The following is a 14209-nucleotide window of genomic DNA, read 5'->3' on the forward strand; positions in this document are numbered from 1 at the left end:
GACCAGGTGCTCCAGCCTCCGCGCGCCTCATGAAGGAGCATTTACCAACTCCTCGTCACTCTCCTCCTGATTTCCGTTCCACTCACTCCCTTCCCCTTGCAGACGAAGAGCCATCCTCCAGGGTGTCTTGTACAAACCACCACCCTCCATTTTCCGTTTGGATTTTCCTTTTTTTTTTTTTTAAAGACACTGTTCCCTAATCCTTAAATAGCCTTGCTTACACACGTTGTCTGCAAATCACCATCAATTGTATCAGGTTCTCTGTGGTCTTCCGCCACTTGCTCTTTGCATCACTCGACATTGTGGCAGTATCACGCAGTATCTACAGTGTGCCCTGTCTCCACCGGGCTTTCTCTTTCCCTGCTCTGTCATATACCTTTGTGGAGCCACGCCTCCCTTCGTCCCTCCATTTTTCTCCTTGTCCCTGGACATCTGCATGCTTTCCACTTGAGAGCCCTTCAGAGCACGGATGCAAGCAGTGTTCTGATGTCTAGCCCACGTGCAACAGGCATTTCTGTGTTTAAGGGAGTGGGACGGCTGGGTCATAGGCTCACTGAGGGCAGGGAAACTGTGCCCAACTTCTACCTCCACCAGTGGGTTGAGTCCCATTGTTCCGTGTCCTCACCAAATACTGGATGGAGTCAGGTTTCTTGCCTGTTGCCACTAGTGGATGTAAAATTACATATGGAAATATCTTCTTTTGCATGTCTGCAGTCATTCATAAGGTTGAGCTCCTGTGTGTGTTTCTGCGTGTGTGCATGTGGGCGTGCTTCCTGGCCATTTCACTTTCCTTCTCTTTGACAGATCTGCTGACATTGTGACCTTTAATCAACTGGATCTGGTGACTTCATCACAGATACATGTAGAAGCTTTTCACGTATTCCAGATTTCAGTTTTGTGACATTGCCTTTTGATTGTAATAAAACATAAATAGTTCTCTTTTTACCTTGTTAAACATTTTTAGGTATAGCGTTCAGTGTCATGAAGTGACACCACCACTTCTGCCTTTAGGATTTGCTTTTCTTTCCAAACTGAAACTCTGTACACATTAAATACTGATTGCCAAACCCCTCCTCCTCCCAAGCCCTGGCAGCCACCATTTTACTTTCTGTCTCTGTAAATGTGCCTACTCTGGGTACTTCATATATGCACTATTTATATTTTATGGCCAGGATATCTCACTGAGCATATCTTTGATTTCATCCATATTGTAATGCATGTCAGAATTCCTTTCCTTTTTAATGACAAAGAATAATCATTGTTGGTGTATACCACATAGTTTCTTCATTCATCTGTTGATGGACAAATACTAATACTGTGCAAGCACAGGCATACAAGTATCTCTTTGAGTCTCTCATTTCACTTTCTTTGAATATTTCTGGATCAGATGGTCATCATAGTATCAGTTTTTGGAGTGACTGCATGCTGTTTTCCATAAGGACTGCACCATTTTACATTTCCAACAGTGAAGCACAAAGTTTCCAATTTCTCCACATCCATGCCAACAGTTGTTATTCTGTGGATTTCTGGTAACAGGCATCCTAATGAATGTGAAGTATGGTTGGGAATTGCATTTCCCTAATCATTAGCCATATTGAGCATCTTTTCATGGGCTTATTGGTCATTTGCACCTTTTCTTAAGAGAAATGTCTATTGAAGTCACTTGCCAACTTTTTATTCATGTTGTGTGTTGCCATGGTGGTGGTAGTAGTTGAGTTGTGGGAGCTCTTTATGTATTTTGGATTTGAATCTCTTATCAGATAGATTTTTGGCAATTATTTTCTTCCATTCCATGAGGTGCCTGGTCTCTCTGTTGATAATGTCCTTTGATGTGCAAAAGCTTTGAATTTTGGTATAGTCCAATTTATCAATTTTTTTTTCTTTTCCTGACTCCTGGGTCTTTTGAAGTGAAATTCTCTTAACTCTAAAATCATCAAAGTTTTCTCCTATATTTAATTAGAGTCATTTTAAGACAGTGTTTTTCCTTTTTAAGTCTTTGTTTGTGTAGACTTGATTCGAGGGCTGGTGTCAGACAGAGATCTGATTGCTTGCTTTTTTTCCTCCAGTAGAAAAATGATGGTACCATCCTCATTTATTGAGTGGTGTACACTTTTCCCACTATTAGCTATGCTATGTCTGTCATATGCCCAGTTTCTCTATGTTCCTGCTTCTGCTTCTCTAGCCCTTTACACCAGCCAGTTTATTTATCCTGTGCCAAAACCACAGCTAGTAATAAAATGAAGATTCCAAGTCAGATCTGTCAAACTCTGAATCCTCAGGTATTAGCTACACTCTGATGCCTAAGACTCTTCACTGATTCCTCCGACCCTCCACAAGAGGGTCTACCCTACATATGATGACCCTTGACATCTTATCTCATTTAACTTACCTTTTGTCCTCTCTAAATACAACTTCCTGCAGTTTCCTCAGGCACATCTTTGCTGTTTTGTGTCACTGGGCCTTTGAAGGAGCTCAGCCAACTCTTCTGTGGAATCTTGGTTGGCACTCCTTCCTTTGCCTACCACTGTGGCTTACAGCCTCTCTCCTCTCATTACACTGTAGCCCAGTCGTCTGTGTGCTGCAGAGACTGTACTGTTTTGCTTCCCTTTGACCATTAGGCTGGAAACCTGCCTAATTCTAACAAGCAGATCTAAAATTTGTAATTTAAATGGATCACTGTTTACCCATAAATAAAACCAACATTTCTATAAGCTTTACTGCCTTTTGAAAGTATACAAACTCATGATTCATGTAATTATATTAATAACCCTCTGGAAGATGAACTAGTGTAAGCTCACTTTATAATTTGGAAGACTGAGGATCAAAGAGTAGAAATATTTACTCAAGTTCATAGAGATGTTCTGTAGAGCTAGACTGTAGAGTGTGACTATAGACATGGAAGTCCTTTATCAAGTTGTCATTTTTGGTGTAAATTTCAAAACAAAATGGTCAAGGAAGGGTGCTGTCCTTTACATTTTGAAGTGCAAATAAAAGTTGTGAAATGATAAACCTAATGAAGAGTTCATGCAGATCAGATCAGGTGAAAGAAAAGAGTTGGTTCTTGGTAGAGCTTAGATCAATGGTCCAGGAACCTGAAAGTAGAGTGTGTTCAAATTTTCAGGGAAATCCTGATTCCTCATGTCTGGCATGAGGACAGGAATCTGGATATGTAAGAAGCTCCTGCAAGTGGTCACTCTCCAGTGGACCACATTTTTTCATCTCTTGGAGAAGAAAATGGCAACCCACTCCAGTATTTTGCCTGGAAATTCCCACGGACGGAGGAATCTGGTAGGCTAGAGTCCACGGGGTCGCAAAGAGTAGGACACGACTGAGTGACTTCACTCACTCACTCCCACAAGGGAGTTGGATAATTAATAAGGATGATGTATGGTAAGTGCTATCTCAACATTCTATCCTTGATACTTCCATATTTACTAACAAAACTTTGACACCTTTGCATCTAGAGATGAGCACATGACCCAGTTCAGTCCCTGGGCTGACCGTGACACATGTCCCAGACGTCTGTGATGGAACTTCTTGGAAAGATTAATGGATTGGACTGATAGAGTTGACTTCCCTCCTTGATCTTTTCCATTTGTCCTGGTGGGTATATAGATAAAATGCTTGTGACCTTGAGATAGAAGCCATATTTAAGGATGACGGGTTTCCTTGAGCTGTAGCATCAGCCCTGAGTTGCCTCTTCTTACTATATGTTAACTGGAATATGTGAACCCCTATTTATCCAGTTCACTATCTGAAATGAGGTCAAATGCAACCCATAATGACGCAGCAGTGCATAAATGAAATTTAGTTTTACTCAACTCTGTTGGATCATTAAAAAAGCAAGAGAGTTCCAGAAAAACATCTGCTTTATTGACTATGCCAAAGCCTTTGACTGTGTTCAGTTCAGTTCAGTTCAGTTCAGTCGCTCAGTCGTGTCCGACTCTTTGCGACCCCATGAATCACAGCACGCCAGGCCTCCCTGTCCATCACCAACTCCCGGAGTCTACCCAAAGCCATGTCCATCGAGTCGGTGATGCCATCCAATCATCTCATCCTCTGTCGTCCCCTTCTCCTCCTGCTCCCAATCCTTCCCAGCATTAGGGTCTTTTCCAATGAGTCAACTCTTCTCATGAGGTGGCCAAAGTATTGGAGTTTCAGCTTCAACATCAGTCCTTCCAATGAACACCCAGGACTGATCTCCTTTAGGATGGACTTCTTGGATCTCTTTGCAGTCCAAGGGACTCTCAAGAGTCTTCTCCAACACCACAGTTCAAAAGCATCCATTCTTCGGCACTCAGCTTTCTTCACCGTCCAACTCTCACATCCATACATGACTACTGGAAAAACAATAGCCTTGACTAGACGGACCTTTGTTGGCAGAGTAATGTCTTTGCTTTTCAACATGCTATCCAGGCTGGTCATAACCTTCCTTCCAAGGAGTAAGTGTCTTTTAATTTCATGGCTGCAGTCACCATTTGCAGTGATTTCGGAGCCCCCCAAAATAAAGTCTGTCACTGTTTCCATTGTTTCCCCATCTATTTGCCATGAAGTGATGGGACCATGTGCCATGAACTTAGTTTTCTGAATGTTGAGCTTTAAGCCAACTTTTTCACTCTCCTCTTTCACTTTCATCAAGAGGCTCTTTAGTTCTTCTCGTTCTGCCATAAGGGTGGTGTCATCTGCATATCTGAGGTTTTTGATATTTCTCCCAGCAATCTTGATTCCTGCCTCTGCTTCATCCAGCCCAGCTTTTCTCATGATGTACACTGTATTTAAATTAAATAAGCAGGGTGATAATATGCAGCCTTGACTATTCCTTTACCTATTTGGAACCAGTCTATTGTTGTGTGTCCAGTTCTAACTGTTGCTTCCTGACCTGCATACAGATTTCTCAAGAGGCAGGTCAGGTGGTGTGGTATTCCCATCTCTTTCAGAATTTTCCACAGTTTGTTGTGACCCACACAGTCAAAGGCTTTGGCATAGTCAATAAAGAAGAAATAGATGTTTTTATGGAACACTCTTGCTTTTTTCATGATCCAATGAATGCTGGCAATTTGATTTCTGGTTGCTCTGCCTTTTCTAAAACAACCTTGAACATCTGGAAGTTCATGGTTAATGTACTGTTGAAGCCTGGCTTGGAGAATTTTGAGCATTACTTTACTAGTGTGTGAGATGAGTAAAATTGTGGGGTGGTTTGAGCATATTGGCTTTGCCTTTCTTTGGGATTGGAATGAAAACTGACCTTTTCCAGTCCTGTGGCCACCGCTGAGTTTTCTAATGGATTTTATCTTTACCTATGTGGTTAACTTTGCTGCTATTCTTTATTTCTGCATATGATTTTGAGTTACTGTCTAGTGTCCTTTCATTTTAACTTGAAGTTCATTTTAACCCTGCAGTCTCTCTGGTACTGTAGTTTTAATAGTTATGAAGTCTGTCAGGTTGTATGTGTGTGTGTGTGTGTGTGTGTGTGTGTCTTTGTTTATTTGTTTTGCTTTGTTTGAATGCGGAAATGTCTCGATTTCCCTGGACATATTTAATAGAAACCTTGGCTGAAAGGTTTTCTTTTTACCTTCATCATTAAAGATATATCAGCCACTCATTCACTGCTCTCTGGCCTCCATCGTTTGTGAAGAGAAGTTGGCTGTAAATCATGTTGATGATCCACTGTACTTTATGAGTTCATTGCTTTGCAGATCCAGTAGTCACTTGAGTGACACTACAGCGAGTCAGGTTCAAGACAATGTATTAGTCTGTAGTGAGCTCTGCTGAAATCAACTGAAAAGCCATGGAGGGAGAGTGTAGTAATATCCCATGCTGGAGAATGTTGTTTATTTTTTATGGGGAAAAATGGGATCTAAAGTGGATTTACCATATGGTAGGAATTTAGGGGGGAGGGGCACGTGGGCATCGTTTTAGAGGTGAGGGATTTACAGTAGAAAAGGTTTTCGATTGTTGGGTCATATGGAAGTTCTATTTCCAGTTTTTTTGAGGAATCTCCACACTGTTCTCCATAGTGGCTGTACTAGTTTGCATTAACTAATTTAATAAAGAAAAGAAAAGAAAAGAAAAAGTTTTCGAGAAAAGGCCATTGGGGCGTAATGGAGATTTCTCTGGTTAGAAGAATCTAACAGAATCTGCATGTAATTCGAGTCCTGGATCCTGGACATCACTTGGTATTCTTCTGCTTTCTCTTTGGAAACGTCTGGGAGCAATGCTGCCGTAGGCTAACAGTGATGAGGACAGGAAACAAGGCAAGGCATCTAGCACTCTGCCTGCCAGATAGTCTCGGTAAGTGTCAGTGATAACGACAGTGACAATGCAAGTTTGTGTAGAAGATTTGTATCCAGGTCAGGGTGGGATTTCTGGTCCAGTCATTAGGGTCAGAAGAAGGCATTGCCCTTAGCTGACAAGGGACACAGTTTCTAAGTTCAACACTGACCTTTGCTTACTCGTTTCTTCAAAAGTGTCTATTTTAAAATTATTTTAAAACATGCCATAAAGTATACAAATCATGACTATGAGGTCAAAAATTCGAAAGCCATGTATCAACAGTACTCAGGCAAAGGCATTTAAGAAAGAAATACCCCAATACCACACACCTCCTCAGAGAGCAGAGAAAGCGGTGGAACACGGTCTAACTCATCCAAGGTGATCAAGACAGTGATGCCACTGAAGCCTGGCTCAGTTATCACAAGAAAGAAAACCACAGGTCAATCTCCTCCATGAAAATCCAAAACGCAGCACCAGCACCCCAAGTGAAGGGATTTCCTGAAAAACCTAACCCTTGACGATGAAGCTGGATCCTCTCCAGAAAGGTAAGGTTGGCCCAACACTGGGAAATCAGTGCTATTTCCCACTTCAGCAGGACCAGAAATAGAAACAGCATGATCATCTCAATAGATCTCTGCTGCTTCAGCAAAGATTTTAATGACATTTTTCAAACATACAAAAAATCTGGGAGAATAGCATAATGAATTCCCATTGAACAATGGTTAAGGTACTGTTGTTTCATTTCATTTTCCTTTGTTGATATATTTTAGAGTAAATCCCAGACTCTTAAATTCTCAGCCCCCCTCGTTTCTGTTTCTTCTCTTTCTTCACACACACCCCCCCCACCCCAAGTTGCCAAACATCTGGCAGGAATCACTTAAGACATTGTTCTCCATTTGTTGATTATTCAAGAGTTGTTGCTCATGTACTTACTGTGTGCTGGCCCCTAAGCTAGGCTGGGGACACAGTAGTTCGTACAACTCACAGGCTCTCATTCCACATTGGGTTAGGAGCCCCTGCTCTATTCTCCCTTAAGTCCCTGTGCTTCTAGCCATAATAAGATGGTTTGCACAACGTTTGCTTTATGTGGGTTGGTCCCAGGGGACTGTGAGCTCCATGAAGGCAGGGGTTCCTACACCTTTTGCTTTTGCATATCCTGGCCCTAGTACACAGTTGGCACAAGAGTGCTCGTAAATGCCTTTAGGAGGATAACAGTAGTTACTTGAGAGGACACAAAGGCTGACGGAAGCTGCTCGTTTCTCTTCGGTTTGGTTTTTAGTGGAGGTTGGTGGGAATGTTAGAGTTCAGAGTTATTCAAAGTGAACAATCTCTGAGCAGGATTGTAGGGCAAAGGCGAGAGGTTAGTGAAGGTGGGAGAGTCAGGCTGGTAGAAGGAGAACACCAGTAGCATCAGTGATGTTATACCCAGAAATATAATCTGTTAAGGGAAGGAGGGTCAGGAGCTCTGAAAGTCAAGGGGGCAGAAGGAGTTGTCAGTCCAATTTTCCCTGCTCCCACCTGCCCTTACAGCAGTCACATGTCATCGAGTGCATTCCATTCAATAAGCCCTTTTTGTGCTAAGGCTCATTTCTTCCTCACCGTTGCTCGTTGAAGCACTGAGGGTCCTAGGGTCTAACTAGCTAAGTCTAAACATGTCTAAGACATGTGCCCATGTCTCACAGTTCTCAAGTGGCAGGGTCAGAATGTTCACCCAGCTCTCTCCAAAATTCAGTCTCAGCCACTAAGATGCACCTTCGAGAAATCGAACGCAGTCTCTTAAAGACAGAAAAAAAAAAAAGATGCAAAGACCAGGCACAGGAGACAGATACCCTAACCAGGTCTCTCGCTCAACAAGCCCCCCCCCCCGCCCCCGCTTTCCCCTCTCCATTTGTCGGTGTTGTCTCCATGCTGGGAGTGGGGATGTGTCCTGGCTCACATCCCCCAGAGAGGAAGAAGCTTCCTCTCTGGCTCCAATCTAGAACATTCTGGTGGGATGAGGTACCACGACAGGCTCAGCATGGGCACTATGCCCAACTCTGCCTCTGGCGGGGGGGGACGGGGGAAGGAGATTTTTCAGCAGAAGTGGGTAGGGGTGCTGGGTTGACAAAACACTCCACTCTAGATTTACAGAAAACACATTAAGTGTCCATGGGAGACCAAAGCCCTGAAGTAATTAATTACTGAAGTTGGCATGCTGCCACACTTGAAAGCAACTGCAGAACGTTGGCAGAGTGAATGTATTTGATGAGACTATGATGAACCTGTGGCTCTGTTTTAGCACAAAACGTTTGTAACTGGACACATTTCATTATCCAGAGGATGCAAAGAAAGATCTGCCAAGCACTTAGTCCGGTGGGAACTCTATAGTAAAGTTCTCCAAGACTGGCAGTGATCATGGTTCACCAGTGGCCCGCAGGTTATATTCGTGATCTTATAGCTGCTGACCCTCCACTGCGGGTCGCAGCCCTAGCCACACCCTTTGTCAGCCACATCACATTTCCCACAGGTGCCATGCACTTCTCTGCCTCGATACCCTTGCAGATGCCCCTCTTGGGGACTGGACCGTCTTTTTCCCTCCTCATTCACCTGTGGGACTTCTACTGATATGTCAGGATCCATCACCAACATTTCATGCACTGAGAAATTCTCTAAGAGCTGGCCTCTCACCTTGAGTTCTTTGAGGCTGTGGATGAGGAAACAAAGTGTGTAATATTTAGGCTGTCCAACGGCCTCGATATGATTCTGCACCCCAGGCAGTTGTGAAATGGTGGTGCATCTGTTCTACATTCCCTATAGATTGTCTGTTGGAGCACAATCTCCAGAGTTTTTTCAGGTTATTGTATGCTTTTTTTTTTTTCAATAGTAAAATGCCAAGATGAAGGAGAGCAATCTTAAGAGAGCTTTAGCATGAATAAAGAAGTGAAATGGGCACTCAGCGGCGGCCACAGCGCAGACCAGACTTCGTTCACTCGCTCGCAGCTCGCTCCGCGCCTTCTGCAACCATGTCTGACAAACCCGATATGGCTGAGATTGAGAAGTTCGATAAGTCGAAATTGAAGAAAACGGAAACGCAAGAGAAAAATCCACTGCCTTCGAAAGAAACGATTGAACAGGAGAAGCAAGCAGGCGAGTCGTAATGAAGCGTGCGCCGCCAGTATGCACTGTACATTCCACAAGCATTGCCTTCTTATTTTACTTCTTTTAGCTGTTTAACTTTGTAAGATGCAAAGAGGTTGGATTGAGTTTAAATGACTGTGCTACCCCTTTTCACATCAAAGAATGGAGAACTACTGACAACGTAGGCCGCGCCTGCCTCTCCATCTGCCTGTGTGGCTGGCAGGGAAGGAAAAGAACTTGCGTGTTGGTGAAGGAGGAAGCTGGGTGGGACGACAGTGAAATCTAGAGTAAAAAGCTGGTCCAAGGTGTTCTGCGGGCTGTAAAATGCAGTTTAATCAGAGTGCCATTTTTTTTTTTGTTGTTGTTCAAATGATTTTAATTATTGGAATGCACAATTTTTTTAATATGCAAATAAAAAGTTTTAAAACCTGAAAAAAAAAAAAAAAGAAGTGAAATGATACTCTTTAGGAAAGGTCACTGCAGAAAAATGTGACTCAATTACATGAGGACAGAGTGAGCAGCTTAGTGGTGCAGGAAGGGATCTGGGAATCAACCATCCCTCACCCAACACACTGGTGTTTTCACACGAGTTAATGAAACACTGAAGGCCACAAGAAAGAGAATTATTCAAAGGGAACAATTAGTTAATGGCAACCTGTTGCTTGAACTAACTCAATTCTCGATTAGGCAGTGTGAAAGTGTGATCGGAGTCAATAAAATCTTGAAGCCTTCGTTTGCCATTCTTAGAAGAAAGAAGGAAAATGCATGAGCAAGCAGCTAACTGAGGGGGTAGAAAGGTTAAATTGATGTAGGGAGACTCTATATCTCTATCTGTAACAGTATCCATATAACTGTATCTTTCTATCTATATCTGCACCTCTGTGTAGGCACCTGTCTATCTATGTCTCTATACGCAGAGAGAAGGATGAAAGCAAATAATACCACCAATTTGAACTGGCATATTATGCCTGAGTAGTGGACTTAGGGGTGAATTCCATTTCCTTCATAAATCATATTTGTTATCAATTTTATTACACTCAAGATTTATTATTTCTACAACTGGACCAAAGACTTCACAGTAGAAGTTAGGTTAAATTAGAGTACCCCATCATAGATTATCAGGGGAAAGTAGAATGCTTCTCCTTAGCTAACTTCTGGAAGGCTACCTTTGAACATTCATTAAGTGTTGCTGGTACATTGTAAGAAGTAATAAAGTTGGTGTGATGGTCTATAGATAAAAAAGAGTCACCCAACACCTGAATTCTCGTGTCGTTGGATGAGAATTGAAAGGCGTCAATGTCATTCACCCCCAAACCTTTGGCACAGAAGGTTCTAATTTGGAGCTAGGAAAGTCAGAAGAGGATATAACTCGATCTCGGTTGTTGGTCGGGCAGACACTCCATTCTTATCCGTTGTTCTTTGTTTTCTTCGTGTTTTTTTTTTTTTTTTTTTCGTTTTCCCACGTTTTTGATCCTTTCTTAGCATCCGTGGACTCTATTTGGGAAACTAAGACACTAGCGTCAGGAAGCCAGCAGATGGAGATGTTGAGCTGCCTTTGTGAATGTCAGCCAGGCCCTCCTTCACAAATACAGTGGTTCCAACTTTAGTGGGGTTGAGAGCAACCTGGAGAATGCACTTAAAATGTAGCTTCCCAGTGCCCACCCACGGAGTTGATTCTGTAGGCCTTGCATAGGGCCAAGGAGACTGGATTATTTATTTATTTGACTGTGCAGGGCCTTTGTTACAGGGATATTCCTTGAGGCATGTGAGATCCTTAGTCGGGGCATGTGAGCTCTTAGTTGTGATATGAGATCTATCTAGTTCCCTGACCAGGGATCAAACCTGGGCCCGCTGCATTAGGAGCACAGAGTCTTAGCCACTGGACCACCAGGGAAGTCCCTGGGAGTCTGGATTTTAACACACCCACTATCCTGTGATCCCGAGGCAGGCTGGTCCATGCTCCACACCTTGAGAAACTCTGATGCAAATGGTAATTGTACCCTGGGCGGGCATGTATGGAAATGTGAAGAGAAAGGGTATAAGTCGAGAAGGGAGCAGAGTGAAGACGAGTTCTGGAGAGGCCCGCCGTGGAAGTTCCCACTAGTGTCGGGGAGGGCAGAGGTACCAAAGATAATGAGAAGTGGCCAGATGGACAAGAGGATAACCAGAGGACGTGTACTTGTGGAAGCCAAAGGAACACAGAAAGAGGGCAAAGAAAAGCAAGAGGCGGTTCTTGGTGAGGAATGCTGCTGTGAATCAAAAGAGATGAGGACCAGATCCACTCGATTTGGCCACACAGAGGTCACTGGCAACTTTCAGGTGAGTGCCATTTGAAGAGTTGTGGGAGCTCATGTTGTGCTGGCTTACAGTAGGTCACAGAGCACATGGGAGGGGAGGAAATTGAGGCAGCAAGCGTGGACAAGTCTTGATAGACCTTTGACTGCTAAGAGATGGAGAGTGGGGGTGGGGTGGTTTGATTGAAAATAGAGCCAAGAGACTCTCCTTCGAGGTGAAGGAGAGTTGAATACGTGCCAAGGTCAGTGGGAGGGGCGGGGAAGAGAAAGAGGGGCTCAACATAGAGGATGGAGAGACACTGTGGCTAAAAGAGTGGATACTGCAAGGTTTCTGGATGACAGGAAGCCATGGGCCCTAGAACACAGGGGCGAGGCCCTCTCCCCTCAGACAGGGGGACAGTTTGGGACAGGGGCAGGTAGCCTGTAGGTTTGAGGGCAGTAGGTGCTGGGGTTTCCATCTGAGCCATTTTTCTCAGAAAAATAGGGAGAGAGTGAGTTGCTGAGCCTGGCAAGGGAGTTGTGAGGGGAAGGAGCAGGATTAAAGGTGGAGCAGGGTGGAAAGGGCTCGAAAATGGCAAGTGGAGAAAGTGGGTTGATCAGATGCAAATGGGATTACTGGGGAGCAATTTGAGGGCCTGGTTGAGGCTGTCAGTCATCAATCCAAGGAGCTAATTCTTGGCCATCTTAGGTAATTTTCTCCACTGTGGCAGGGGCCAGCAAAAGGAAAGAGAGCTGGGTTTTCAGAAAAATAGGACTTCACCCGACAAAGGCAGGGGCATCCCAGGAGGTTATGGGAAAGGGACTGACTGAGATGCTAGACCTTCACTCATGAGAAGCTAGGAGGGCTCCTGGACAGAGGAAAAGGAAAAGGGCCGGTGGAGTGGGTGTTCTGATGAGGCTGGTAAATGGATGCGGTGGGGACACAAGACTAAACGGGAACTGGAAGGATAGGAGGCAGTGGTTCAGGTGCACCATATAGGAAGGGCAGATTTCTAAGATGGAGCAACTTCAGGTGCGGCCCTCGAAGTTGATGGACTTTAAACAGAGTGCAGGAGCAGGTCATTTTAGATGAGGACATTTAAGGCACCGAGAGGCCAGAGAATACGGACAGAAATTGGGGTGAACACAAGTTCCCAAGTGCTGAGTGAGTAAACACAGGTGACCGACAGACAGACAGATGTGGAGGCTGCTTCAGAGAACTTCTTTGAAGATTAACTTTGCAAATTATGATTTTGGACCTTCTAAATCCAATTGTTATATTGGACACTTGTTAAAATGTCGGTTAGCTGTGTATCATCTTGTCTCTTGTTAGGACCTTTCAACATCATCCAGATGTTAGTCCTCCCTGAGATAACTTACAGCTTTAATGCAATCCCACACAAATGCCAAAAAGTTCTTCCCTCCCCTCCCAGGGATGTCAAAATGATAGACTAGGAAAAAAAAAAAAAAAGCAAGAAAACTACAAAAACAACCAAAGGGAAGAGCTTTACATGAGAACTGGCCAACCAGATATTACAGGATAGTCCAAAGTCTCTATAATTAAAACAGTGTGGTCTTGGACCACAAGTAGACAGACTAACCGATGGAATGTAATGGAAAGCACAGACTAGACCAAATAACATACAGAAATCTATGGTATGATAAAGGTGGTATTTGAATCAGAGTGGGCAAAGATGAATATTTTTACTAAATGATGTGATCGTGAGGAAAGTATATACTATTCGATTCGTGAATATGTCAAATCTGTGTGTCCACATGAAGGAAATAAAGCAATTGGAGCTCTATGTGCCGTCAGCAAAAAACACCAGTTTCCCCAGGAACACCGATTCAAAAATGAAAAATAAACCTTAAAAACATTAAAAAAAAAATTAAGGAGAAAGATGTTACAACCGCAGAGTAAAGATAAAGCTCTTTTAACAGGCACGGGAAAGCACACATATAAAGACTAATATCCCAACATACCCGTGACTTCTATGAATTGATAACAAAAACCTTCTACCAAAGGGAAAACTGAAAAACCTCCCCCAGTACATTGTCATGGAGAAAAAATTGAAATGGTCAATCAGCCTGAAAATAGAGCTCAACCTTATGAGTGACTGGAGACATGCAAAAGAATAATTCTCCCCGATGTAATTTTACACCCACTAGAGTGGCAACAGGCAAGAAATCCGATTCCAGCAAGTATTTGGTGAGGACACGGAACAATGGGACTCAACCCACTGGTGGAGGTAGAAGTTGGGCACAGTTTCCCTGCCCTCAGTGAGCCTATGACCTAGCCGTCCCAGTCCCTTAAACACGGAAATGCCTATTGCATGTGGGCTAGACATCAGAACACTGCTTGCATCCGTGCTCTGAAGGGCTCTCAAGTGGAAAGCATGCAGATGTCCAGGGACAAGGAGAAAAATGGAGGGACGAAGGGAGGCGTGGCTCCACAAAGGTATATGACAGAGCAGGGAAAGAGAGAGCCTGGTGGAGACAGGGCACACTGTAGATACTGCGTGATACTGCCACAATGTCGAGTGATG

General features: G+C 43.7%; 1 protein-coding gene and 1 non-coding gene across 2 annotated transcripts; one reads left to right on the forward strand and one right to left on the reverse strand.

Moving 5' to 3' along the window:
- The first annotated feature begins 9192 nt into the window (after window positions 1-9192).
- LOC145535300 (thymosin beta-4-like) lies at window positions 9193-9836 on the forward strand. The gene has a single exon (XM_081563705.1). The coding sequence runs from the start codon at window positions 9198-9200 to the stop codon at window positions 9408-9410; it is 213 nt and encodes a 70-aa protein (XP_081419831.1). The 5' UTR covers window positions 9193-9197; the 3' UTR covers window positions 9411-9836.
- A 1375-nt stretch (window positions 9837-11211) lies between these two features.
- On the reverse strand, window positions 11212-11284 carry TRNAR-CCU (transfer RNA arginine (anticodon CCU)). The gene has a single exon. It is a non-coding gene; the product is annotated as a tRNA-Arg (tRNA).
- Window positions 11285-14209: the final 2925 nt, after the last annotated feature.

This window comes from Giraffa tippelskirchi, chromosome X, assembly GCF_054371585.1.
Source record: "Giraffa tippelskirchi isolate mGirTip1 chromosome X, T2T-mGirTip1v1.2.pri, whole genome shotgun sequence".
Taxonomy (NCBI): Eukaryota; Metazoa; Chordata; class Mammalia; order Artiodactyla; family Giraffidae; genus Giraffa; species Giraffa tippelskirchi.